A 25,830-nucleotide genomic window follows, 5' to 3' on the forward strand; every position below is an offset into this window, starting at 1 on the left:
GGGAGAAGAAGGGAAAGAAAGGAGAGGAGGTAGGGAGAAGGGACAAAATGTATTTCCAAGCACAGCCTTACAGGGCAGATCTTACTTAATTTCCCCATTTTACAGTCAAGAAAATTGAGGCTTAGCAGCAGTGAGCAACTTGGATTCTGAGGCTGACTGGCACCCAGCAAAACGGCATTTCCCCAGGTCGCTTGCAGTTAGATGTTCCCACGTGACTGAGTTCTAGCTGAAGGAATGTGGGCAGAGTGGGATCCGTCCCAGGCCCGCACCTTCTGAACCTCTGCCATGTGGTCCCCCGGGTCCTTCTCCTCCATCAGTCAGCCTGGAAACTGCTGAAGCCACAGCTGTGAGGTGTGGGGTGCTGGAGTCACTGTGTGGAGCAGAGCCACCTGCTAATCAGGAACACCTCTTTCCTGTTTTGGACATTTTTTTTTTTTTTTTGAGACAGTCTCACTGTGGCACAGGCTGAAGTGCAGTGGCACGATCTCAGCTCACTGCAACCTCGACCTCCCAGGTTCGAGTGATTCTCATGCCTCAGCCTCCTGAGTAACTGGGACTACAGGTGTGCGCCACCATGCCTGGCTAATTTTTGTATTTTTAGTAGAGATGGGGGTTTCACCATGTTGGTCAGGCTTGTCTCAAACTCCCAACCTCAAGAGATCCGCCCACCTCGGCCTCCCAAAGTGCTGGGATTACAGGCGTGAGCCAACATGCCTGGCCTGTTTTGGACTTTCTGTGGACACATTTGCCTGAAGGCTTTGAGACGTGGGGCGTTGTCTGTTACTGCAGGTAGCATTACCACGCCAGGGAGTGGAGGAGTGGGGTTCAAGCCTGTCTACCTCAGCCCCTCCGTTTCCCATAGTGTAGGGTGTCGAGTGAGGCTTCGAGGGAGCAGCAAGTTTTCCAAATATATGTGTGAGTGTGCACGCGTGTGCATGTGGACGGCAGAATTATGGTGAGAAGAACCTGCACTCCCCTCCCACAGCCTCTGACCCGTGGTCATCTTGCCTTGCCTGACTTTGGTTTGTTCTTGTTCAGGCTTCATCAGGCAGCTCTTCCTGTCCTGCCCGGACCAGGAAAGAGGGACAGCTGCACAGCTTTTCCTAGTCCCTGTGATTATTACTCTTTACTGGATCAAGAGAAAAGGTCTGTGATCTGTGGCGGGTTTATGGTGACTAAATGAGCCCACGTATACTTATAAAAATGCCCTGTGCATGGTCGACTTTTCATCAATGTGTGGCAATTAGGAAAATTCTTAAAATTACAGCTGTCCTCTGGTAAGAGAGCCTTCCGCCCCAGGAGGCTGAGGGCTCCCAGGGAGCCAGTTCATCAGCAGGGCCTGACAGAGGAAGGAAGCATTCTGGAAGGCCAAGCCGTTAGGGAGCTGCCAGGAGAGGATCCAGGCATGGGGGCTGGAGCAAGGCCCCTGGTTGGTAAGGGAGCAGAAACACGGAAAGGAGGAAGAGAGCCCCTAACTGAAAGGCATGGGGCAGACAAGCAGGCCAGGCTCCCTTACCCGCTTCCCCAGTGCACTGCCTCCCGCCCCCTTGCTTGAGACCCTGAGAATTGAGCCCACTCCACATTCCCAAGCAAGGCTTCTGATCTCCTGCAATCATCTCCCCGAATCATTGTGCCCATACTTGTCCTCAGAAAAGGTTCCTTGGCCCCCTACCTCTAAGCTGAGGCCCCACCCAGAGGGCCCCCCATCAGTTGCCCCGCCAGGCCCCATGGGCTGAGTGGTTACCATTTCTGTTGGTGAGCATCCGGAGGAATCTCGGGCACCCCACCTCCACAGTCCGGCCCAGCACAGAAGAGGGCCAGCAGCTCATGTTGTCCCACATCCCCTCACAACCTGGAGAGAAAAGCAGCATCAGACAGGGATGGGAATGGACCGAGGGCTGCCCTACCATCCTGTCCCCATCACCGACACCCTCACCTGCCTGGAATTCCCACTAGACTACTTCCCAAGTTCCCATTAGGTGCTGACTCCTTGGGATCAGAAACCAATGCCACCTTTTCCTCTGTGGGCCCTTGATCTCTGCCATCTACATAGTAGTGCTCAGTGTTGAAGACGGAAGGAAGTAAGAAAGGGAGGGAGGAAGGGAAGAAGGACAGAAGGAAGGCACCCTCTCATATAAGCTTTGCAAGTGAAGGTCTGGATTTCTCTGCAGCAAATGGCACATCTGTTGGCCTCAGTTTGCATTAAACAACTAAGCAGCAGTGGGCCTCTCTCCTAGCTGCGTGGTCCGACTACCTGGGGGGCTTTAAAGATAGACACAACTGGCTTGGCACACCGGGTTCTGCATGAATTGGTTTGGGTGGGCCCAGCCATGATGTCCTTCGAAAGCCTTCCAGGTAATTCTAACGCTTGACTGCAGGGTTGATAACTCTCGTCCCATGATTCTCAAATTCAGCTTGCATTAGAATCATCCAGAGGATTGGTAAAACACAGATGGCTCAGTAGGTCTGGGGTGGGGCCTGAGTATCTGCATTTCTATCAAGTTCCCAAGTGATGTTATTTGTCCTGGGACCACACTCTGAGAGCCACTGCCCTGGCCTAGGGACACAGCTCCACTGTATTTGTGGCAAGAATACTGTCAAGGATGTTGCTTTCTATGTCACTTGAGTTCCCTTGATGAAGCACCTCTCAAAAGGAGAACCTGGTCTCAATGCAGTGAGAAGCTGAACTTACTGTGAACAACTAGTATACACAGACACTACACTTGAAGCTGGTTTCCTCTTTGATTTGGCTGCAAGGAAGGTCACAGCCAGATTTGGCTGCAAGAAAAGTCTTCTGAAAACTGAAAGACTTTAAGATGAATAAAAAAAATTATGAGGTGTTTTCAGTGCAAAACACAGCATTGTCTAAGCATAGCCTTCTGGATTATCTGATTCAACGGAGTGTCAGGCTTTTTATTGTCTTTGAGCTGAATTGCAACTCTGTAAGTTCTAGATGATTGGCAGCAATGCGAATGATTCCCATCCACGGGCACAATAATTATTGTCCAGTTGAAATATGATTAATTTCACTTCCCTCCCTGCGTATTCAGCCAGTTTTGCATCTGTTTGTAAATTCATATTACTGTTCTGCCTCACAGGTGTGGTATTGTATCAGTCCATTTCCATGCTGCTAATAAAGACATACCTGAGACTGGGTAATTTATACAGAAAACAGGTTTAATGGACTCACAGTTCCACACGGCTGGGGAGGCCTCGCCATCATGTCGGAAGACGACGGAAGATCAAAGGGACATCTTACATGCCGGTGGGCAGGAGAGAGGACTTGTGAAGGAAAACTCCCCTTTATCTCCTCCAGATCTCGTGAGATTTATTCACTATCACGAGAACAGCACGGGAAAAACCTGCCCGCAAGATTCGATTACCTTCCACCAGGTCCCTCCCACGACACATGGGGATTATGGGAGCTACAATTCAAGATGAGATTTGAGTGGGGAAATAGCCAAACCATATCAGGCACTTCGAATTCTATGAACCAGTGGTAATATCTTACTGACTCCCTCACAAATTAAACAAGGTGTTCGGCAGGTATTCGTTTTATATTCGTATGTGAGTTGTGACTGTACTGTCTTTTAAGACGTCATTTCACATAACCACCCACGAATTCTTTCAAAGTTGATCCTAGGGCAGAAACCCAGGGAAATTGCTTCCTGCGACAGACTTCTGAGACACATGACCTCTGAGAGGTCACTGCTGGGGGAAGGCTTGGAAGGGGCGAGGCGAAATGAACTGAGGGCAGCTGCAGTCAGCGTTCCTCCAGTTTGGGGAACATGGCACAGGGCAGAGCACAACACCCCCAAAAAGAAAGAGCCAGAATTCAAGTTGGCAGACCCGGGCTCCAGGCCCACCTCACCTTGTCAGCTGCCCTGCTAACTTCCTCACTTCCTCATCTCTTCTGGGAGGACTAGCACCTCCCTCCTGAGGTTGTCTAGAGAAAGAGTTTGACACCCATCTCAAAAACCTGCCCAGAGTAGGCAGCAGACTGGCAACCCCTTTCCCGCTGGCCTCCCCAGGCCTGTTCCTTTTTCATTTGGACTCAGGAGGTTGGACCAGGCTGGGTTCCCTGAATGGCAATTCTTAGCTCCGGGGACTGAGGGATGGAGGCAGTGTGCAGGGGTCGCGGGAGTACCCAGATGGCAAATGCTCAGCTTTTTAAATGAGCACGAATCTATTTTCAGGCATTAATCTGACCAGACCCAAAGCATCCATAGTGTCCTTGACCCCTTCACCCCTCTAAGTGAAATCTCCCTGGCGACCTGTCCCATTGCAGTAATGCGACCCTCCCACCTACATCGGAATAAGCTGGGTGCATCTCAGGGACATGCAGATCCCTAGGACCCAGCCGAGATTCTAATTCCGTCCTGGTGAGGCCAGACCCAGGAATCTGCTTTTTAAGAATTCCCCAAAGATGCTGCTGAAGTGGTTCCAGGGCTTGCTTTGAGAATTTCCACTCTGCTCCTCAGCTGAGGGTCCTCATTTCTACGCTCAGCCCTACCCCTGGCTCCTAGGTGCAATTCAAAGAGAGTGAGACCGGCAGTCACAGACCCACCAGCGGGGGTCACTGCCAGCTGTCTTCACCTCGGTGCCTGGATGTAGATGCCTCCCCCATGACCAGGCAGAGAGCCCGGGAGAGCCGGCCCCTGTGCCTCCAACAGGCCAGGCATAGCACAGGAGCTCAGCAAACACGGCAGATGAATAAATGAAGGGACATCAGCTGGAACCACTGTCCCCCGCGCCAGTCCCCACCACGCATCCCTGGGAAACGGGCTTTTGCACCCACTTGGCTGCTACACTCCGAACCCAGGGCCTGGTGCTGATGGGGAGGAGCCCTGTGCATGCCACACGTAACCCCATGTAATCCCACGGCAGTGCCCCAGCTCCCGAGGTGCTTGGCTCTACCCTCACTTTTAAATGCAGCAATTAAGCAGAGCCAGAAGTGGCTTCCCGGGCCACATAGCCAGGAAACAGAGGGTCTGAAAGCTGTCTCCACCCTGTCCTCCACCCACCTGACCTGTCTCCAGCTGCCTAGTGCCCTCCTTGTTCAAGTGAGGCTCTGGGAGCTGGAGAGAGGCAGGTGGGTGGGGGAGGGAAGGGTGGGCCGGGCCGGGGGGCCTGGGTCGGGGAGGATGCTGGACTAGAGTGAGGAAGCCCCGGCAAATGTGGCCTGTTTCTCCCTGAAGACAGGTCCAGCCCCTAACGGGACAGGGAAAGTGTGAGGGCCCAGAGAGGAGCCCAGGCCTGAAATCAGGATGACTTTGGGGGCTTTGGAGGCGGGGCAGGCCCAGGAACCACAAGGGCAGGCTGCGGCCATGAGCAAGGGTGGCAGGGAATTGGAGAGGGACACAGATGGCCGTGTTTGGGCAGGGCTTTTACAGGACAGTGGAAGCATCTATGAGGCCAAGGGACAGGGGTCTGTGTCCCAGGAGCATGTGGGAGATGAGGAACCCCCATAAGCTTCACCTGCAAGAGGAGGAGCGGGAGCTTCTCTCTGCTTCGCACTCCCCAGGGAGGGCTCCCCACTATCCCGAGGCTGTCTGCCCACATTCCGGCTGTGGATGCGCTCGCTGGACCTGAGCAGGGTCTCCTGGGCCTCCCCAGATGCCTGTGGGGTGGGGACTTGGTCCTGAGGACCCTCTACAGACAGCCCACTGTGTGTCTCCACGCTGACCTAGCCTGGCATCTGGAGTCTCAGGAGGCCGAGGCTGACCTGGAGCCCCTTTCCCTATGTGGTCATCTCGGGGTGGCAGCCAGACGCCTCATTTCAAGTTGCAGCTCCCCTGCCAACTCAGGGCAGCCTCTCTTGCCTTGGAAGCAGCCGGGGCATTTCCAGAGCATGGAAAAATGCAGGAGCCTCTTGCCTCACTTGGAGAGAGACAGATTCAGGGCTGGCTGGACTGACCAGGTCAGCCAGGGCACCAGCCACAGATTCTGGGCCATGAGGCTGGACAACGCTGGCTGGCTGGCCAGACAGATGTGGATGGTGCCAGCACGTCTGAGAGGCTTCCTAACTTGGCTCATGTCAGGCAGGGCCCCAGGGACACCTGGGGACAGGCCATGCCCGGCCTGTGCTGGACGCACATCAGACATCCTGGAGCTTAGGCTCAGAGCAACCCAAGGGTAAGTAGAGTCACTGCCCCACGGCAGAGATGAGGAAGCTGAGGCTCCAAGAGCGGGGAGTGACAAGTGTGGATGACAGAGCTGGTGATGATGGGGCTGGGATGCCAACCAGCCTTCCCATGCCCCAGCCTGGGACGGACAGGCTGCTTCCTCCAGGATGGCCTAGGTGGCGGCAGACCTGGCTGCTAGCCCCACACAGCGTTCCTCGTTTCCTGAGCACCAGTGACACTTCCTTGTTCTCTCCCAGCCCTGGCTCCACCGTCTGGGCACAGAAGGCACAGAACAGACCCAGGGTTTCCCAGCTTGCGATGAGCTCACCACTCGCTGGGGCCTGTGCTTTTTGGTTGGTACATGGTTGAACATTTTTTAATAGTTACACCTTTTTTTAAAGAAAATGGAATATGTATTAGAAACATTATAAAACTAGCATATCACATCTGTGATTTTATAGCTACTATTGTTTAGGATGAGGCGAAGTTTATTGATTAGGATAAGGCTAAGTACATTGATTTAAAGGAAAAAATATGAAGGGGATCACAGTACAGGAGGCACATGGCTAGAGCCGGGCTGGAGGGAATGTGGCTTGGGGGAGTGGGGCAGTTTCTGTGGCCTCCTTGGTGCTTGTGGAGGCTGTCCTGCACTGCCCCCAGGCTGTGAATGCAGCATCTCAGACCCCACTCCTGGACTCCCCAGGCCCCCAAGCCAAGCAGGAGGGGGACGTAGGGAAGAGCACTCCTGGCTTAGCGTCAGATACCTGTCCTGGCCCTGGCCTTCCCAGGGAGCCCTGGCAGGGAAGGGACACAGCCCAGGGCCGGGGTCATCCTGGGCAATTTTGAATCTAGAACAGCACAACTCACTGCCTGTGTTGGGGGTGAGGGGCAGTCATTGAGACAAGGGATCGGGGAGCTTTGTCAATAGGGCCACACTTACTGAGCCACGAGGGAGGGGTCACTGCCCCCGGAGAGCCAGGGCTAGAAGGAATATACATTAGCTGTGTGGGCAGGCAGATCCAAAGCATGTGAGGAGCAGGCCTCCCCACCCCTCTGTCATCTCTGATGGCACTTCCACCACCAGCTGCCTGGCTGGAGGGGGTGAGATAGAAAGCTGGGACGTTTAAGAGGAGAAACAAGAGAAGACACTGCCAGCCCACAAATGCCACGTGCCTTCTTGAGTGCCTGTGGCCCAGGAGGACAGCATGGGACACCAGGTGGAGGCAGGTGGCATGGTGGATATAGAATGGGTTTTGGACCCAAGCCTACCTTGGGTATAGCACTTACCTCTGTGAGCCTCAGTCTCCCAATCTATAAAATGGGCACAGTAATGTTCCCCAGGATTTTTGTGAGAATTAAATGATATGTGGGTACAGTGGAATACTTTCTGATCTATCAACTTCTTTTTTTTTTCTTCTCCTGTTTTTTGGGTTTGTTTTTTTTTTCTTTTCTCTTTTCTTTCTTCTCAGATTGAAGCCACAGAGAAAGGCAAGAAAACTTCCTGGCTTGGGCTTCCAAAGGTCTCTGGAGGATGAAGAGGTATTCTGGGATTATTGAAGCTCTTGGGAGGAAACAGAAAAGGAACAAGAATTCCCATAAACTGGGAAGAGATGGAGGGGAAGTCATGAGCTGGGACATGGAAGGTTCAAGCAAATACCCTGCTGCCCAGCCAGTCCCAAGGGGGTGAGATGGCCCAGAGGAGAAATGGGTGTGGGGGCAGGTCTAGTCGGGCAGGCCACAGACAGCCTTACCGAGCCCATGCCTGCCGGCAAAGCACAGAAGGGCCAGTGGCCCAGGATAGGCAGGGCTCTGCCAGTCACCACCTGTGACTGACACCATTGTCAGCCGCAGGCGAGACGGGATCCCCCTGAACACGGAGGTGCTGCGTGAATCTCTAGCCCCCTGGGAAAACTGCAGGGGAAGATCCAGAAATGTCTGCCACCCCAGGAAAATGCAATCAGAATTAAAGTCAGAAATGGAGAAGGTCATATTTTCACCCAATGGGGTTTATAGATAAAGATTTGTGGTCTCTGTATTTGTGGAGCCCCTGGCCCTGGGCCAGGTCTGAAGCAGAAACAGCAATGTCAGCTTCCTCTGTCCTGCCCACAGGGATAAAGAGGTGGCCCGCAGGTCTGGGGTGCGGCAAGGGGGTGGTTGAGAGAGGGGAAAGGGCCATCTGAAAGGGCAGGACAGTGCCTGGGAGTTTGCCCTGTGTTCACCCGGAGTGCGGCTCCATCCTCCAGTCCGCTATTTATAAATAGGCTCAGATGGCCTGATAAAAACCTGGGACTATTTCTGCGGCAATGTGTCAGGCTTCAGTGGCATGGGGCCAGGAACAGCCCGGCCCCCAGGGCCATGCTGAACGGGGCCACTCACACCCCCGCATGTCCCTGGTGCTCACATCATCGGCTGATGGGGTCTCCAGGGAAGGCTCATCTCTTCCTTGTCTTGCCCTCGTGTCTCGTAGCTTCTGCTTCTGCTGGTGTTTGCTGTTTCCTCTGCCCTGGACTGCTGCATCCATCTCTCAGGCACCTCCACCCCCTGCCCGCCCCCACTCATCCCGTTCTCCTCCCGGAGATGGCCACTTAGGGAAAGAGGCCCCGGGTCAGCCTCGGCCTCCTGAAACCAGATTCCAGGCTAGGTCAGCATGGAGACACACTGTGGGCTGTCCGTAGAGGGTCCTCAAAACCCAGTCCCCACCCCACAGGCATCTGGTGAGGCCCAGGGTTACCAAGAGCCCCGCTGAGTTCCCGAGACCCTGCTCAGGCCCAGAAGCACATCCACAGCTGGAATGGGGACAGGTAGTCTCGGGATAGTGGGGAGCCCTCCCTGGGGAGTGCGCAGCAGAGAGAAGCTCCCGCTCCTCCCCCACAGGCTTAGGCTGAGCTCCTGCACAGCGGTCTGTCTCCCGACTGCGTTATGTGTCCCTTTGCCTCGCTTGGCTCAGCCATGGCCCCATCCCCAGGCCATCCAAGGGAGAGCCTGGTGAAGTTTCCTTGCTTTGCTAACAACTTGACCTACAGTCTTAGGTCAAGAAGGTGTGGCTCTCCTTTGTGATGGCTGGACACACAGGAGCTGTGGTCAGGATGAGGCTAGAGGAGCTGAAATCCCACGACAACAAAGATCCTGAAAATCACACCACAGGAGAAACAGCTAAAGAGTCTTGGAACCAAGAATTGTAAGCTGTTTGATGGAATGAACTATCTTGGGAGTGATGAGTTCCCCATCACTGAAAGTATTCAAGCAGAGAGGGTCCCGGAATTAGGAGACTGAGAAGAGCATCAGAGGCTGAATGAAGTCTGCATAGATGAGATGAACGCTTCCAGCCCTAAGCCGCCCAGAGAAGGCGGCTGCTTCTCTGGAGCAGACTGGCCCATCTATGTCCATGAGGCCAGCCCCAAGCCGGCTTCTGAGCACTGGAAGCTAAGTCCTTCCCTCCCAGGGACAGCACAAAGTGCGTGTCGCCCCCATGGAAGCTCATCCACCCAATAACTGTTTCTCACCTGACCTAAAGCTATTCATTTCACATCACATTTCATGCCAATTAGGGATTAATTGTCAGCAGCAATCTCTGTCTTTGTTTTCTCTAATGGAAAACCTTCTCTGTTTTGGGGCGGAGTGGGGGGCGGTTAAGGTTATCAGTCATTCACAGCTCAGTTGTGCTGTGTTTGATCAGACTGGATGGCAAAGCTGAGTCCTGTTTCATCTTTATGCTGTCCAGGCCCCTTGGAGCCTGTGTCTTCATCTGTGAAATGGGGGTAATAATAGTGCTTATAGCACAGTTGTTTTAAGAACTACAATACAGAAACATAAGCTAGTGAAATTTGGATGAGCCAAGATCAGTGTTGCCAAGGGAAGAATGGGCAGAGATGAGCCAGCGGCTGTAGAGGATGGTCCAGGGTGTGGCTGCCAGAGGGCATCGGGGGCCAGGCGACTCCAGAAAGGAGCTAGGAATGTTAGAGAGAACTACACTACCGGCCAGCACGCGTGAAGCGCTGACTCATACTACACCATGGATGAACCTCGAGAACATCACACTCGGCAAAAGCAGACACACACAAAAGGCCACGTAGCAGATGCCTCCGTTGATGTGAAATGTCCAGCGCCGGCAAATCCACAGAGACAGAAAGTAGATTAGCCATAGCCAGGGGCTGGAGAGAGGGAAGGAGGGGAGTGATTGCTTAATGGGTACAGGGATTTTATTTTGGGGTGATGAAGATATTTGGGAATGAGATAGAGCTGGTGGCTGCATGGAGCATTATGAATGTGCCAACTGCCATTGAATTATTCACTTTTAAATGGTAAATTTAAAGCTATGTGAATTTCACCTCAATAAAAATGACACAAAATAAAAAGCCTGTTTTCCTGGACCCATGCTCTGGGGAGTGGGCAACCAGTAGGCAGAGACAAGAAGGAAAAGGGGATGGCACGACCCCACCTGAAGGCAAGGGCACTGAGGCTCAGAGAGGACCTGTGTCTTGTGCAAGGTCACAGAGCACCTGTGTGACAGCGCAGGACACATACCCAGGTCTGTCCGACCTTTCCTATCACCACACTCTCCTTCTGGAACATTCTTCCCCTGGGGAGAGCCACAGCCCTTCTACCAGCCAGCTCTGAGGGGGCATCAGCTTCTGTAAACATAGTAATAAATAGCCCTGTGGGGCAGACCATGCAGCTCTTAGGGTGACCCTGAAACGTTCCCACAGAATGCCAGTAAGTCCTTGGCCCCCTAACCCGGAATAGCTGAAGAGTTAATTTTTTATCTGTGATAAGTGTGGCAGGCTTGGTGACAGCTCCTTGAGTGGCGTTTCCTGTGACTCGTCTGGCATTCAAACATTAACCTCCACCCCGGGGAGCTTAACCATTAACCTGTACCCTCAACAGAGAGCCCCAGCAGCCCCCTCCCACACACAGGTGCCAGGATCGAGCCTTGAAACCCAACAGGGGGGCTCTGGGAACCAGCTCCAGGCCTTGGCTGTTTCTCCTGTTCGTCTTTTAGGGGATTTTTCCTCAGACACCACATCCGCTGCACGCTCCCAGATGGAGCCCTGGGCACTGGTTTCCGACCCACTCTGCAGGGCAGGCCTGAAGACTTTTCCAGCACACAGAGTCCTTGGACATCTTCGGGGGTTTTAAAACTATCTTTTCAAAGCAACAGATCCGTTTCCTAAATGCACACTGCAGAAGGTCAATATGCAAAACAGATCCCAGCGTCTGAGCTGTTTGTGATGGGGGGCGGCTGAGCCACCCTTTCACCCACCTGCACGCTGGCCCTCCTTGGTCCTGCCGCCAGGGCCTGGCCAGACACCTTAGCTCTTGCAAAGCCAGATGAGTCCTTTTCTCAAGGAGAGTAAGATCCGGAAGGAGGGGTACAGTCAGGGACTGCCCAGGTCACCCCAGTGAGTGTGAGGTAGAAGTCAGGCAGGACTCCCCAGTGAGCTTTCTCAGCCCTGGATGCATAATCAGGACCTGGTGGAAAGGGCTGGTGCACTGTGTGGGGGGCCTTAGGGAAGAAGGATGACCGAGTCTGCTCAGATCACTCAACCCAGAATTGAGACATGGATGTGGGTGCAACTTCTGGAGTCATGTGAACGTGCACTCAGCACTGGTAAGGTGACTGGGCAAGCGGTTCACAGAAGAGGCATCACTCACAGGCAGGGCTGAGGGCCTAAGTGGACCCCAGCCATTCAAGGCAGAGGTCAGCCTGGCTGCACCAAAGGGCTGGGACAGAGAGGCCATGAGAGGAGCTCCTGGCTATGAGGAGACGCCCTGCCTTCTTCAGGCAGTAATTCACTTATTCCCCACAATGGTGTCATAAAGTTGATCGGATTATTTTCTCCACTTTAAAATGGGCACGTTGAGGAGTGGGGAAAATCCTCTAGCCCAAGAGCCCCAGAAAGGAAGAGTGGCACCCAGTCTGGCTGACTCTGCCCCTGCCTGACGCTCAGCTCCGCTCCTCTCGCCAGATCCAGCCAAGCCCGAGCGGCCTCACAGCAGACCCTCTCCCGAGATGGTGGGGAGTATCCTCCTGAGATCCCAACAGGAATGTGGACGCCTGGAGGGGGGCAGGGGCCCCAGCCAGCACGGTCATTAGTCAGGACCTGAGTGGGGCAGGCACAGCTGGCTCACCACTCCATAGGGGATGGCCAGTGAAGACAGGGACTCGCTTCTGTCCCCCAAGGTCGGACCCTGGAGAGCATCCCTCCACCGGTGACTAGGACCACGTTGCTCACCTCAGCTAATTTGTGACAAATTGGGCACCTGGGGGCATCTGTGTCCCCTGTGGGGAGCCCACCCGCCTCCAAGGCTCCACCTCATCTCCCACTCTCTCCTTGGGACTGGCTGTCTTTTATTTTCTCCTTCCTCCCTGCTCTCAGCCATGTATCTGCCCTCATTCACTCAGGAAGTCAGTCAACAAACACATACTGAATACTCAGTCTGGCAAGCCCTGTGTCAAGCACTGGGGAAGAAGGAAGGCGACATTGTTGCTGCCTCTGTCAGGGGCAGGGACAGTCCAGGAAACACACCTTCACAGTGCAGTGCAGAGGTGCGAGGAGAGAGAGAAGCAGTCTCCTGCAGGAGTCAGGGTGACTCACTTGACCAGGGGAGCCAGGGGCATTCAGGACATCATTCCTAGAGGAGTCTGAAAAGGCGGGTGGTTTCAGAGGGAAGAAGATGGAGAATGGTGTTGTAGCCGAGGGGTCTGCGTGTGCAAAGGCTGGAGGCAGGAGAGAATGGACAGGCAGGAAACTGCAAGCAATTTGGTTGAGGGTTGAGCTGGCTGGCAGTGTTAGGGGTGGAGATGTGGACAGGGGCCAAGTCAGGAGCTGGGCCTCATCCTGGAATCACTAGAAAACCCTGGGACATTTTAAACACATCTTACATTAAAACAACCATCCCTGGCCGGGCATGGTGGCTCAAGCCTGTAATCCCAGCACTTTGGGAGGCTGAGGCAGGCGGATCATGAGGTCCAGAGTTCAAGACCAGACTGGCCAACATGGTAAAACCCCTTCTCTACTAAAAAATACAAAAATTAGCTGGGCGTGGTGGCTCGTGCCTGTAATCCCAGCTGCTTGGGAGGCTGAGGTAGGAGATTTGCTTGAACCGGGACCAGGAGGCGGAGGTTGCAGTGAGCCGAGATGGAGCCACTGCACTCCAGCCTGGGCTACAGAGCAAGACTCCATCTCAAAACAAACAAACAAACAACCATCCCTTACTTGTCCGTGTAAACGGAAGTTCACCTTCAGCCCTCACAGAGGCCCAGCGTTCTAGGCCTATCTCAGAGGGCTGCTGTCACTGGGGTTTCAGGCATCCTCCTGGGGACAGGAGGTGGGGGGCAACTGCGATTTGGCTGCACCTCAGGCTGGCCTCGTTGGAGCCTCGCTTCCTGCTATCCCAGGCAGTTTCTGGGGCAGCAAGAGACCAGGAGGCTCTCACTGGGGTCCCCATGAGTGCCTAAGACCATGGTCTGACTCCTCAAGTGTAGTCAGAGCCAGAGAGAAAGTGCAGTCAGATGCAGGGAAAGCGAAGGCTCAGACTGCTCTGTCCCCGCCCCTCGCGCGGTGGCTGCGTGCATGGGCTAAAGCACCTTTGCAGCATCCAGGCTGCCGCCTCTGCTGCTCACACACCTCACGTTCCTCTGCCTCCAGCTGCTCCTGACAAATGAGGGCTGGGAGTGCTCCAGGCTGGCTCCTGGGTCCTCTTCCCCTCCCACTCCTGCACTCTCCTGGTTCAACCTCAGCCTCCCATGTTGCCTATGTGGAGGTTTATCCCCAGCCCTCAGCCCTCCTCACAAATCTGCATTTGTGATTTTATCTCCTCTCCTCCAGAATACTCATCTTCCTTTACTCCTTCCTCCCATTGCTCAAGTCAAACACGTGGGGGCCGTCCTGGATTCTCTGTCTCTCACCTCGTTCTGAATCCAGTTCTTCAGCACAGGTGGTCAGTGTTCCCGCCCACACAGCTCATCCGTGGGTCTACGCCTGTCCAGCCCTTACAGCAGAGCCTGCTTGTAACTCCTTAGACTTAACCTTTTCTGGCACACCAATCTCACTGTCACCCACTGGCCCAGTATCCCTTTGTCTGGGGGCTTTCTCTAGCAACTGGAGGTGATTTTGCCCCTAAGCACAGCAGGCTAGAAGTGAAAGGGAATGAAAGCTGCCTGCCCCGAGGCAGCCCCACCTCTGACTGTTGGGGCACTGGTGGATGCATCCTCCAGCTCCTGGGTGACTCAGAGGCGTGGTTCCCCAAGTGCCCCCAGCGATGATGTAACATTTACCGCCTTTCTTCCCTGCCCCGGCTCGGTTCCCAGTCCTACTGATCTGGCCTGGAATCACTTGCTTCTGGAGGATCCAATGACATCCTATCCAGTCCCAGTGACCATATCTCTTGCCTAGACCACCAGCCTCCCAGCGGGTCTCTCTGAACTACTTCTGTCTTTCTCTGGTCCACCTCCCACACTGTGGCAGGGGTGATCTTTTCATAATGCAGACGGTCACCCCCCTGCCCTCCTAAGCCTCTCCAGGGCATTTGGCCGCTCTTAGGATAGGATGAAAATCCCCCACGGGCTGATAAGCCCCTGTGTGCTGGTCCTGCAAGCAGGCTCCCTCATGCCTATGCCCAGTAACTGCCAATCAGGCTCAGGCCTCGGCTCAAGCATCATTTCCTGAAGAAAGCCCTCATAGAGGCCCAGGCCAGGTCAGGCCTTCTGATTAGACACTCAGGCGGACCCACACACTGTTCTTATCTATCATCATTTTACATGACTTTCTTTTCTTTTTCTTTTTGAGATGGAGTTTCGCTCTTGTTGCCCAGGCTGGAGTGCAATGGCGCGATCTCATCTCATTGCAACCTCCGCCTCCTGGGTTCAAGCAATTCTCCTGCCTCAGCCTCCTAAGTACCTGGGATGACAGGCACTCACCACCACACCTGGATAATTTTGTGTTTTTAGTAGAGACTTGGTTTCACCATGTTGGTCAGGCTGGTCTCAAACTCCTGACCTCAAATAATCCACCCTCCTCGGCCTCCCAGAACACTGGGATGACAGGTGTGAGCCACCGTGCCCGGCCACAATGCATGTCCTTTTGTATCTGGCTTGTTTCACTTAGCATTAGGTTTCAAGGTTTGTCCATGCTGTAGAATGTGTCATCACTTCATTTCTTTTTTTTTTTTTTTTTTTTCATTAAGACAGGGTTTCACCATGCTCATCAGGCTGGTCTTGAACTCCTGACCTCAGGTGATCCGCCCGCCTTGGCCTCCAAAGTGCTTGGATTACAGGTGTGAGCCACCACGCCCGGCCCCCCTTCATTCTTTTTAAAGGCTGAATAATATCCTATTGTGTGGATAAACCACATTTTGTTTATCCATTCATCAGCTGAAGGGCATTTAGGCTGTTTCCACCTCTTCATCTTTGTGAAGGGGGCTGTTATGACCATCTGTGTACAGAGGTTCGTAATGCTATACGCCTCCTTGCCCTTAAATGACAGAGAGCAAAGACAAGACATTTAGGAAGGAAATAAACATAAAGTTAACATTTAAATATAAAATTAATACTTAAACTGTTGATTAATGATATTTAACTAAATTAGCAATATTTACAAGGCATCAGTGTTTAACACACTTTATCTCATTTATCATTATAATCCTAAAGAAGACATTCTCACCTCCGTTCTTTTTCGTTTTGTTTTGTTTTTGTTCTTGTTGAGATGGAGTTTCACTCTTGTTGCCCAGGCTGGAGTGCAATGGCGAGATCTCGACTCACTGCAACCTCTGCCTCCCGGGTTCAAGTGATTCTCCTGCCTCAGCCTCCCAAGTAGCTAGAATTACAGGCATGCACCACCATGCCTGGCTAATTTTGCATTTTTAGTAGAGGCGGGGTTTCACTGTATTGGTCAAGCTGATCTCGAACTCCTGACCTCAAGTTATCCGCTCACCTTGGCCTCCCAAAGTGCTGGGATTACAGGCATGTGTCACCGTGCCTGGCCACCTCCATTCTATATATCAGAAAATGTAGGCTCAGAGTGCTAAATAATTTGCCCATGGTCACACAGCCAGTGAGTGTCACCCAGCAGGCAGCCCACACTATTGTGACCCCAAGCTGCCTTACCTCACTCTTGGAGCTGGCAGGGAGGTGGGAGAATGAATAAGAGGAAAATTGCCTTGCAAAGAAATTCCCACCAAGTTCTTACCTTGGCCAAGTCAGCATGCAGAACTGATGGTAAGAAAATACTGGCCATGTTCACTTGCCCAGGGAAAGGAAGGCTTTGGGGTGGATTTTGGCTTTGAGGATTTGGCTCTGGGGTGCCTGTGATCTGCTCACCAGGACCACTCCAGCCCTGCACCACCAGCTGATTGTCTGAGTGAATAAAGCTGGAGCAGCCTCCCACATCCCATCCTGGCCCAGGACAAGCTCCCCCTGCCCAGTGGGACTGGACACACTCCACCCCCAGGAGTGGACGTGGGCTGTGGCAAGCCTCATACCTGGCACTGGCTGCCCTGTGGCCAGCTCTCCTGTCTGCTCTCTGGAAAGCTCCTGCAGACACTGGTCTTGCTCCTCCTGCAGCACCTGCAGCACATCACACAGGCGGGGAAGGGCTCCAATCTGCAAGTCCAAAGCAGGGATGCTCATCATTGTCACTAGCTCAGTCCCGCGACACAAAGAATTTTCGTGGGGAGAGAATGGGGCAAGACAATGGGGTTTCAATGGGGATCCGAGTAAAGCAAAGCCCTTGCCTGCAAGGGGCTCTGGTCTGCAGGAAAGGTAGAGGCAGCCGCTCCTGGGTGAGAATTCAGAACACAGCTGGGACAGCTGTGACATGCAAATGACCTGTGGCTTGTCCACTGCAAATTTTGCTCTTAAGTTTATCAAGGCTCGTGAGCCCAACAAGCTGTTTGCTTCCTTGGCACCTGATTGTCTGTGGGACTTACTTTACGCTACTCCAAATATGTGGGTATTTTCTTTTTTGAAAGCTTGGTGTTTTTTGTTTTGTTTTGTTTCGTTTCGTTTTTCTAGAGACAGGGTCCTTCTCTGTCATTCAGTCTGGAGTGCAATTGTGTGATCATAGCTCTCTGCAGCCTTGATCTCCTGTGTTCAAGCAATCCTCCTACCTCAGTGCCCCCAGTAGCCAGGACTACAGGCATGTGCCACCATGCCTGGACATATATTTACACACACATATATACACATAATAAAGAAGGGGGACTCAACATAGTGAGACAAAATAGTGAGACCCCCTTCTCTCTATATATTCGTGTGTGTGTGTGTGTGTGTGTGTGTGTGTGTGTGTGTGTAAGTACCTTGGCCAAGTCAGCCTGCAGAAGCTGATGGTAAGAAAACACTGGCCAGGTTCACCATATAAATACACACACACACACACATACATAATAGAGAAGGGGTCTCACTATGTTGCCCAGGCTGCTATCAAACTCCTGGGATTATAGGGATGAGCCACTGTGTCCAGCCTGAAAACTTAGTTTTGATTCAGACAAATTCTTTAAAACCCACACTTAACCATAGAAGAGATCGTACATCCAACCTAGAACGGCGGCTACCAGGAGGTTTGGACAGGAGGGAGGAGAGGGGACTGGCTCTCAGCTCTGAATTCCTAGCTCTGTCCAGAGTAGACTTCCTAACATGGCTTCAGCATTTGGTGCCTGAGACTTGATAAGGATAATGAATGCATGTATGAATGAACAACCAAAGAGATGAGTGCATTGCACTCCTACTTTCCTTACAAAGTACGAATGTGGCATTTTAATATGAGTCTTCTTACATACATGAACTTAATCAGTTCTCAAAATAATGCAATAAAGAAAGAAAGGGAAGGAAACTGAGGCCCATGATGTTAGGGGCTATGACCAGGGTCATCCACCCAGCCTTCCAAGAGGTTGAGGACCAGATCTTACACCCCCTTGTCAATCCTCTACTAGTGATTTGCAGATGGAAATTCCAGCATCATGGAGCAGGGAGAGAAGTCCCTGGAGACAAAGCCACAATCCAGATTGGCCCAAGTAAACAAAAGCTCTGGGCCAAAGAAGGACAGCTAAGATCGCACTATGGTCAAAAGGCTCAGAGGCAAACAGAAGTCGTCTTCTGATTAGCTCCTATTCTGGATCTTCCATGTGTTACCACCCTTCACTAGTAACGTTGGAAAGATCTACAGCTGTCAAGAACTGTTTCTCTCCCCAACTCCCTGACACCAGCTGACCAGGGTTGATGTTCCCCATGAAAAACACACATCACCTTGTAACTGGGTGACAGGAGCAGGGCTGAGGGGGTCCCAATGATGCTTATTATTCCCTGATTGGATGTGTTTTTCCAGGTCCTTGGGCCTCACTCACCCAAGAATGGGAAGGAGGACCCTGGTGGCATGGTGATATTGTTCAAGTAAATATCAGATCCAAAGAACTTTGCAGAAAAGCAATTTATTAGGCAGAGAGAGAGAGAGAGAGCTCCCATGCTGTAGTGAGAGGGGATCCAGAGATGGAGTCTGCACAGGTAAAGTGGTGGGGGAGGGAAATGGAGAGGGAGGGAGAGGGAGGGAGGGGGAGGGAGGGAGAAGGTTCCCACGCTGCCGTGGGAGGGGATCCCAGAGAGGGAAATCCGTATAGGTAAGCGAACGGGGGAATTTAACCCTGGAGTTACTCCCACCCCATTCAAGTTCTCGTCCAGTGAGAGGAGCTTTTCCAAACTTCCTCTGGAGTGATTGATCTTTGACTCTGATGCTGGACTGGCTGCCGGGCTTGCAATAGAGCCCCTCCTTCCAAGGCTTTTGGCAGGCCTTCTAAACAAAGGAAGCTCACCTGGGCTGTCTACCTTTCCTCAGCACGAGAAAGTTAGACAAAGAACTCTAGGCCCCCAGATGGGGAGGTGGATGGAGGCATGGCGCTGAGAAGTTCTTGCCTTAAAAACCACACTCCTTGTGGACCCGGGAAGAGAAGTTAACATAGTCCCTCAACCTCCCCTGGCCCGAGCTTGTGATCAGCCTCGGCCAGCTGCTGCAGAAACACCTGGGCCCAGCCAGCTCTAGGATCATAGAATGCTCATTCTTTCCCCACCTGTCAGCACTAAGATTCCATTTACTCCCAATACAATACAGCCAATGTGTTAATCACGTTTGCCATTTAGATTCTTGATTGAAACAAGTCGTTTTCCTAAGAATATAGCAATTGTCAAGAGAGGTGGCATTGGCACGCAGCTCGTGCACTTCTGCCCTTGTCTTCCTCCTTGTGGGGTTTCACCTGGTTCTTGCTGAAGCCCATAGTCGCTGGCACTCTCTGGCTTCTTGAGTGGAAAAATCCACCTAGAGGTTGGCAGGCACTGCCTGTTAGTTCACTGGTTGGCACACGTTGTGTTCAGAGCCGCTTGGAAATTAACATGACTCTCAACAGATGATAAAATGCTGGAGGTAGTGAGACCAGGTATAATCTTTTAAGTAATTTAAGGAATTGTATGTAATAAGTATCACAAAAATGTTCATACCCTTTGGCCAACAACTGTACTTCTCAGAATCTATCCCATATGTGGGGAAAGCTTTATATAGACAGATTCTGTCACAGCTTTAGCTATAATAGAGAAAAAAAGACAGACTTCTGCTTCTAGGAAAATGGGTTAGATGTACTTTTCCCTATTACTTCTACTAAGTGCAAATAAGACCCTGAATGCTATATACAAAACAAATGTAAGAAGACTCTGAAAAGTGGAAGAAGAAAGCAGACGGGCTAAGGACTCCAGAGCAAGGAATGGCCCAGTGGTGAGTCCCATCTTATACATATATATCACAGGACTGGAGCTGGAGATGCTGCCAATAAGGAGTCACTGACAGGTACAGACAAAAAAAAAAAAAAAAAAAAAAAAAAAAAAAAAAGCCCCAGAAAATGCCTGATCTTTAGCCAAGGACCAGGAAAGGGGCATCTAGCAAAATAGAAAAGTTGTAGACAATAACCACCCTACTCCTGCCAACCACCACAGAAAACCTGTGGCCCCACCCTCCCATCCCTGGAAAGGTGAAGTGGGGAGTCCGGACCCCCACCCTTGCCAAGCTATCACTGATGCCCAGCCTTGGTGATGATGGGAGGTGGCGTGTGAGTTTCACAGAGACTGCAAACTTTGGCCAGGGCTATGCCAGAGAGCACAAATAGGAGCTGTAACTTTCATTCATGCCGTGTGGTCATGAAGTTTCCTCCAACCCATGATATCGGTGGAAACCAGACTTCTGCCCTGGTTCAGAAGTAACAAGGGCCTCCTCTTCATGTCTTCACCAGAAGGTGTCAGAGAAATCCGAATGGAGAGTTGGGATTTTCACTACCATCTAGTGGCAGTGTGGCCACCCCCACTGCAGTGTCAGCAGAGACTGTGTGTGGAGCTGATACTCCCACCCCACTGCCATCATTGGTCACTAGGATCTTCCCTATAGGACCTATGTCCTCCCTATAGCCCTTATAGGACACTGCAGGTGTCAAAAAAGGCAGAGTGGGAACATTGGACTCCTATTTTCACCTGGTCATAAGAAGGGAACACTCATTCCCCCCACTTCCTCCCTCAGAAAAAAAACAACTAACTAAAAGAGAAGGTTTAAATAAGATCCAGAGTTTCATAACATAATATGAAAATGTCTATGTTTCATCATATCAAAAGCCAGGAAGATTTCAAACTGAATGAAAAAACATAATTAATAGATACCAACACTGAGATGATAGAGTTAGAATGTCTGACAAAAATGTTAAAACATTATGAACATGCTTGAAACGAATGTAAAAATATAAACATCAGCAAATAGGAAAGAAGAAAGAAAGGAAAAAAATGTTTTGGAAACATAAAGAAGGTTATTCTAAAATTTATGTAGAAAAGCAAAAGAATGAGAATACCTAAAACAGGTGTTTTTTGTTTTTTGTTTTTTTTTAAGAAATGAAATAATTTATTTATAAGTACTAAAACCAGGTATCAACTAGGACTTCCTTCAACAGGCCAATGGATAAACAGATTGTGAGACATACATACAATTGATGTTTATCCAGTGATAAAAAAGGAGTGAGCTGCTGGGCACTGAGGCGCCCACTTGCAATCCCAGTGCTTTGAGAGGCCGAGGCCAGAGGATTGTTTGAGCCCAGGAGTTCAAGATCAACCTTGGCAATAGAGTAAGACAGACAGACAGATAGCAAGAGAAGAAAAGAAAGAGAAAGAAAGNGAAAGAAAGGAAAGAAAGAAAGAAAGAAAGAAAGAAAGAAAGAAAGAAAGAAAGAAAGAAAGAAAGAAAGAAAGAAAGAAAGAAAGAAAGAAAGGGAAAGAAAGGGAAAGAAAGGGAAAGAAAGGGAAAGAAAGGGAAAGAAAGGGAAAGAAAGGGAAAGAAAGAGAAAGAAAGAGAAAGAAAGAGAAAGAAAGAGAAAGGAAGGAAAGAAGAAAGGAAGGAAGGAAGGAAGGAAGGAAGGAAGGAAGGAAGGAAGGAAGGAAGGAAGGAAGGAAGGAAGGAAACCATTAAGTTACAAAAAGAAATGACACAGAGTAATCTTAAATACAGATTGCTAAGTGAAAGTAGTCAATCTAAAAAGGTTACCCTGTCACCAGCTGGCAGCGGTGGCTTACACTTGTAATCCCAGCACTTCAGGAGGCCAAGACAGGAGGATTGCTTGAGTCCAGGAGTTCCAGACTAGCCTGGCAACACAGTGAGATCCCCTGGCTTAAAAAAGTTGTTTAAAAAATTAGCCTGGTGTGCTGGCATGCACCTGCAGTCCCAGCTACTCTGGAGGCTGAGGTGGGAGGATTGCTTGAGCCTGGCAGGTGGTGGTTGCAATGAGGCATGATTGCAGTACTGCACTCCAGTCTGGGGGACAGAGCGAGACCCTGTCATAAATTAATAAATAAGTTACATACCATACAATCTCAACTATATAGAAAAGGCAAAAAACTTCGATGACAGTAAAAAAAAAAATCATTGGTGTCAAGCAGACAAGGTAGAGGGAGAGTGGGCTAAGTCGGGAGGGAAGAGTGGAACGTGAGACTTTCAGGGCAGTGAATCCATTCTGCATGATTCTGTAAGAGTGGATACATGTCATTATACATTTGTCAAAACCCATAGAACATCCAACACAAAGTTTACTATAAACTATGAAATTTAGTTAGTAATACTGTATCAATATAAGCAATTGTAATAAATAAACCACATTGATGCAAGATGTTAATAACGGGAAACTGGAGAGGAGGGGTAGCGGGGGGTATGTGGGAACTCTTGGTACCTGCCACTCAATTTTTCTCTAAGCCTAAGTCTCTTCATCAAAATCAATTCTACTAATTTTGAGAAAAGTGGAATCAGTTTACTTGATTTTAAGATGCATTATATCGTACAATTATCAAAACAGCATGATAGCAATGGAAGAATACACAAGTAGATCAATGGAAAACAACAGAAACCCTAGAAATAGACCTACATAGTATGCACAACTGATTATTGACAAAGGTACAAAGAGACTCAGTGACAGGATCGCCTTTTCAACAAATGCTATTGAAGCAACTGAACCTGTGTAGACAACAAAATAAACCTTGAGCTAACTTTCACACTTTATACAAAAATTAACTCAAAATGGATCACGGGCTTAAATTTAAATTATAAAATTTTATTTAAAAGCATAGGAGGTCAGGCGCAGTAGCACATGCCAGTAATCCCAGCACTTTGGGAGGCAGGTGGGCAGATCACCTGAGATAGGGAGTTTGAGACCGGCCTGGCCAACGTGGTGAAACCCCGTCTCCAGCAAAAATACAAAAATTAGCTGGGCATGGTGGTGGGCACCTGAAATCCCAGCTACCAGGGAGACTGAGTCAGCAGAATTACTTGAACCCAGGAGACAGAGGTTGCAGTGAGCCGAGATTGTGCCACAGCACTCCAGAATGGGCAACAGAGTGAGACTGTCTCAAAAAATAAAAATTATAAATAAATAAATAACAGCATAAGAGAAAATCTTCAAATCTAAAGCTAGGCAGAGTTCGTATGCTTGGCACCAAAAGCATGATCCATACAACAAAAAATTGACAAATTAGACACAATAAAAATTAAAACCTTTGCTCCATGAAAAACCATGTTAGGAAGATGAAAAGACAAGCTACAGAATCAGAGAAAATATTTACAAACTACACATTCAAGAAAGGAACAATATCTAGAATATACAAAGAATGTCCAACACTCAACAGTAAACAAGCAAAAAGTGTAATTCGAACATAAGCAAGACATGAAGAGACAGATTACAGAAGATATACAGATGGCAAACAAGCACATGAAAATGTATTTGACATTATTAGCTATTAGGTATATCAAAATTAAAACCTTCGTATGATATCACTCCATACCTATCAGAATGGCTAAAAAACAAAAGTAACAACACCCAGTGCTGGCAAGGTCCTAGAGAAATTGGATCACTCAGACATTGCTGGTGGGAATGTGAAAAGGTGCAGTCACTGGAGAAAACAGATTGGCAGTGTCTTGAAAACCAACCAGCCAACTAAACATGCAACTGCTATGTCCTGGGCATTTATCCCAGAAGAATGAAAACTTACGTTCACAGACAAGCCTGTTTATAAATACGTATAGCAGCTTAATTGATAACAGTCCACAAACTTAAACAATCCAGATGTTTTCCAGTGGGTAAGCAGTTAAATAAACTGTGGTGCATTCCTACTATGGAATTCTACTCAGCGATTAAAAAAAAGAGGAAACTATTGATATATGCATCAACCTAGATGAACCTCCAGAGATATATACTGAATGAAAAGAAGCCAATGGGAAGAAATTACATACTATATGATTTCATTTATCCATTTGTATAGCATTCTTTATTTTATTTTATACTTTTTCTTTTTTCTTCTTCTTCTTCTTTTTTGCTTTTAGAGACAGGGTCTTACTCTGTCACCAGGCTGGAATGCAGTGGTACAATTTTAGTTCACTGCAGCCTTGAACCCCCCGGCTCAAGCAATCCTCCTGCCTTAGCCTCCTGCACAGGTCAGGCTACACCTGTCCCACTACAGCCAAGCTAATTTTTGCAACATATATTTTGTAGAAATGGGGTCTCTGTTCCCAGGCTGATCTTGAACTCCTGGCCTCAGGCAATCCTCCTGCCTCAGCCTCTCAAAGTCCTGGGATTACAGACATGAGCCACTATGCCTGGCCTATATAGTTTTTGCGAAATGACATAATTATAAACATGTAGAAGAGGTTTGTGTTATCAGGAGTTAAGGAAGGGGTGGGCATGGGAAGGAAGTCGAAATAACTATAGCAGGGCACCGTGAAGGGCCCTGGTGGTGCCAGAAATGTTCTGCATCTTGACTGTAGCATGTCAATATCATGGTTGTAATCTTGTACTCTATATATATAGTTTCGCAAGATATTACCATTGGGAGAAACTGGGCAAAAGTTACAAGAGATCTCTATATTATTTCTTACAACTGCATGTTAATTTACAACAATTTCACAATAAAAAGTTGAAATCCAAAAACAAGACAATGATCTGAATATAAGGGGAACTCTAGCTAGGTAAATTATGGCGAGTCCATTTAACAGGATATTTTCAGCCATTACACATGATTATTATTTAAAGAAAGTCTTTAGCAGTAAAGACTATTAACAGTAATAAGATGATGTTAAACAGGAAAATCAAGACAAAATTATATGTACAATATGATTCTAATTATGTTAAATGTACCAATTTTTCAGAGAAAAATATGGAAGAAAATCCATAGAAATATTATTAAAATTATGTTTTAAAACTTTTTTTTTTTTTTTGAGACAGAATCTTGCTCTGTCACCCAGGCTGGAGTTCAATGCCATGGTCTCAGCTCACTGCAACCTCTGCCTCCTGAGTTCAAGCGATTCTCCTGCTTCAGCCTCCTCAGTAGCTGGGATAACAGGTGCTTGCCACCATGCCCAGCTAATTTTTGTATTTTTAGTAGAGATGGGGTTTTACCAGGTTGGCCAGGCTGGTCTTGAACTCCTGACCTCGTGATCCCCCCACCTCAGCTTCCCAAAGTGCTGGGATTACAGGCGTGAGCCACAGCGCCCAGCCAAAACTTTTTAAATAGTGTTTAAATATGCAGAGGAAGGTAGACACTTAACCAATGATTGCATAGCCTTGCTATCACCAAGCGAGCGTGTCAACAGAGCTGCCGTTTGTCAGGAGAACAGAAGAAGAATGCGTCCTGTGGCTGTCACTAGCAAGGTAGGGTGGGGGCTCAGCAGCAGTTATTTTATTAGTTTAAAGAAAGAAATTATTTCAATCAAGATCTCTGAACTGAGAGCCAAATTTGCTATGGGTGTCATGTATAAAATGCAAGTCCCCATTCTATCTCCTCGTTCTCGTTCTTACCACCAGTGATAACCTCTTTTGGCAGAGACTACTTCCCCCATAAACATTCTTCCCTTTCTCTAATAAATCAAAACTTAACTGGGCAAATGGTTACCCACCTAGATACTATGGGTTCCAATTTCCTTGCAACTAAGGCGTGCCTATGAGATTAGGTTCTAGCAATGGATTGGAGTGAATAACACATGCCAATTCTGTCTCATGCCCTTGAAGGAAAGAGACATACCTCCCTTTTCCATGTGTGGATAGAGCAATGAACCATATTCAACCATAGGGATGACAGCAACAGCCCTAAGGCTGATTGTTCTGCTGGACTCAGAGGACTGAACCCATCCTGGACTTTGCTTCTGAACCTCCACATTCC

The 25,830-nt window shown here is 49.6% G+C and overlaps 1 protein-coding gene across 2 annotated transcripts in view; it reads right to left on the reverse strand.

The window, feature by feature from the left end:
- SCTR (secretin receptor) overlaps positions 1-25,830 on the reverse strand; it is an 81,213-nt gene that overhangs the window by 39,141 nt on the left and 16,242 nt on the right. Inside the window, exons 1-3 of one of the 2 annotated variants that reach the window (XM_037728400.1) lie at positions 16,605-16,695; positions 12,653-12,768; positions 1,745-1,852 (exon numbers count right to left, since the gene is read on the reverse strand). In XM_037728400.1, coding sequence (XP_037584328.1) covers positions 1,745-1,841 — 97 coding nt within the window. In that variant the 5' untranslated portion in view covers positions 1,842-1,852; positions 12,653-12,768; positions 16,605-16,695. Of the gene's footprint in view, positions 1-1,744; positions 1,853-12,652; positions 12,769-16,604; positions 16,726-25,830 lie in introns of those variants that run through there. The other variant, XM_017500252.2, reaches the window with a different exon arrangement.

The sequence above is a fragment of the Cebus imitator genome, unplaced genomic scaffold (assembly GCF_001604975.1).
Source record: "Cebus imitator isolate Cc_AM_T3 unplaced genomic scaffold, Cebus_imitator-1.0 Scaffold264, whole genome shotgun sequence".
Classification (NCBI taxonomy): Eukaryota; Metazoa; Chordata; class Mammalia; order Primates; family Cebidae; genus Cebus; species Cebus imitator.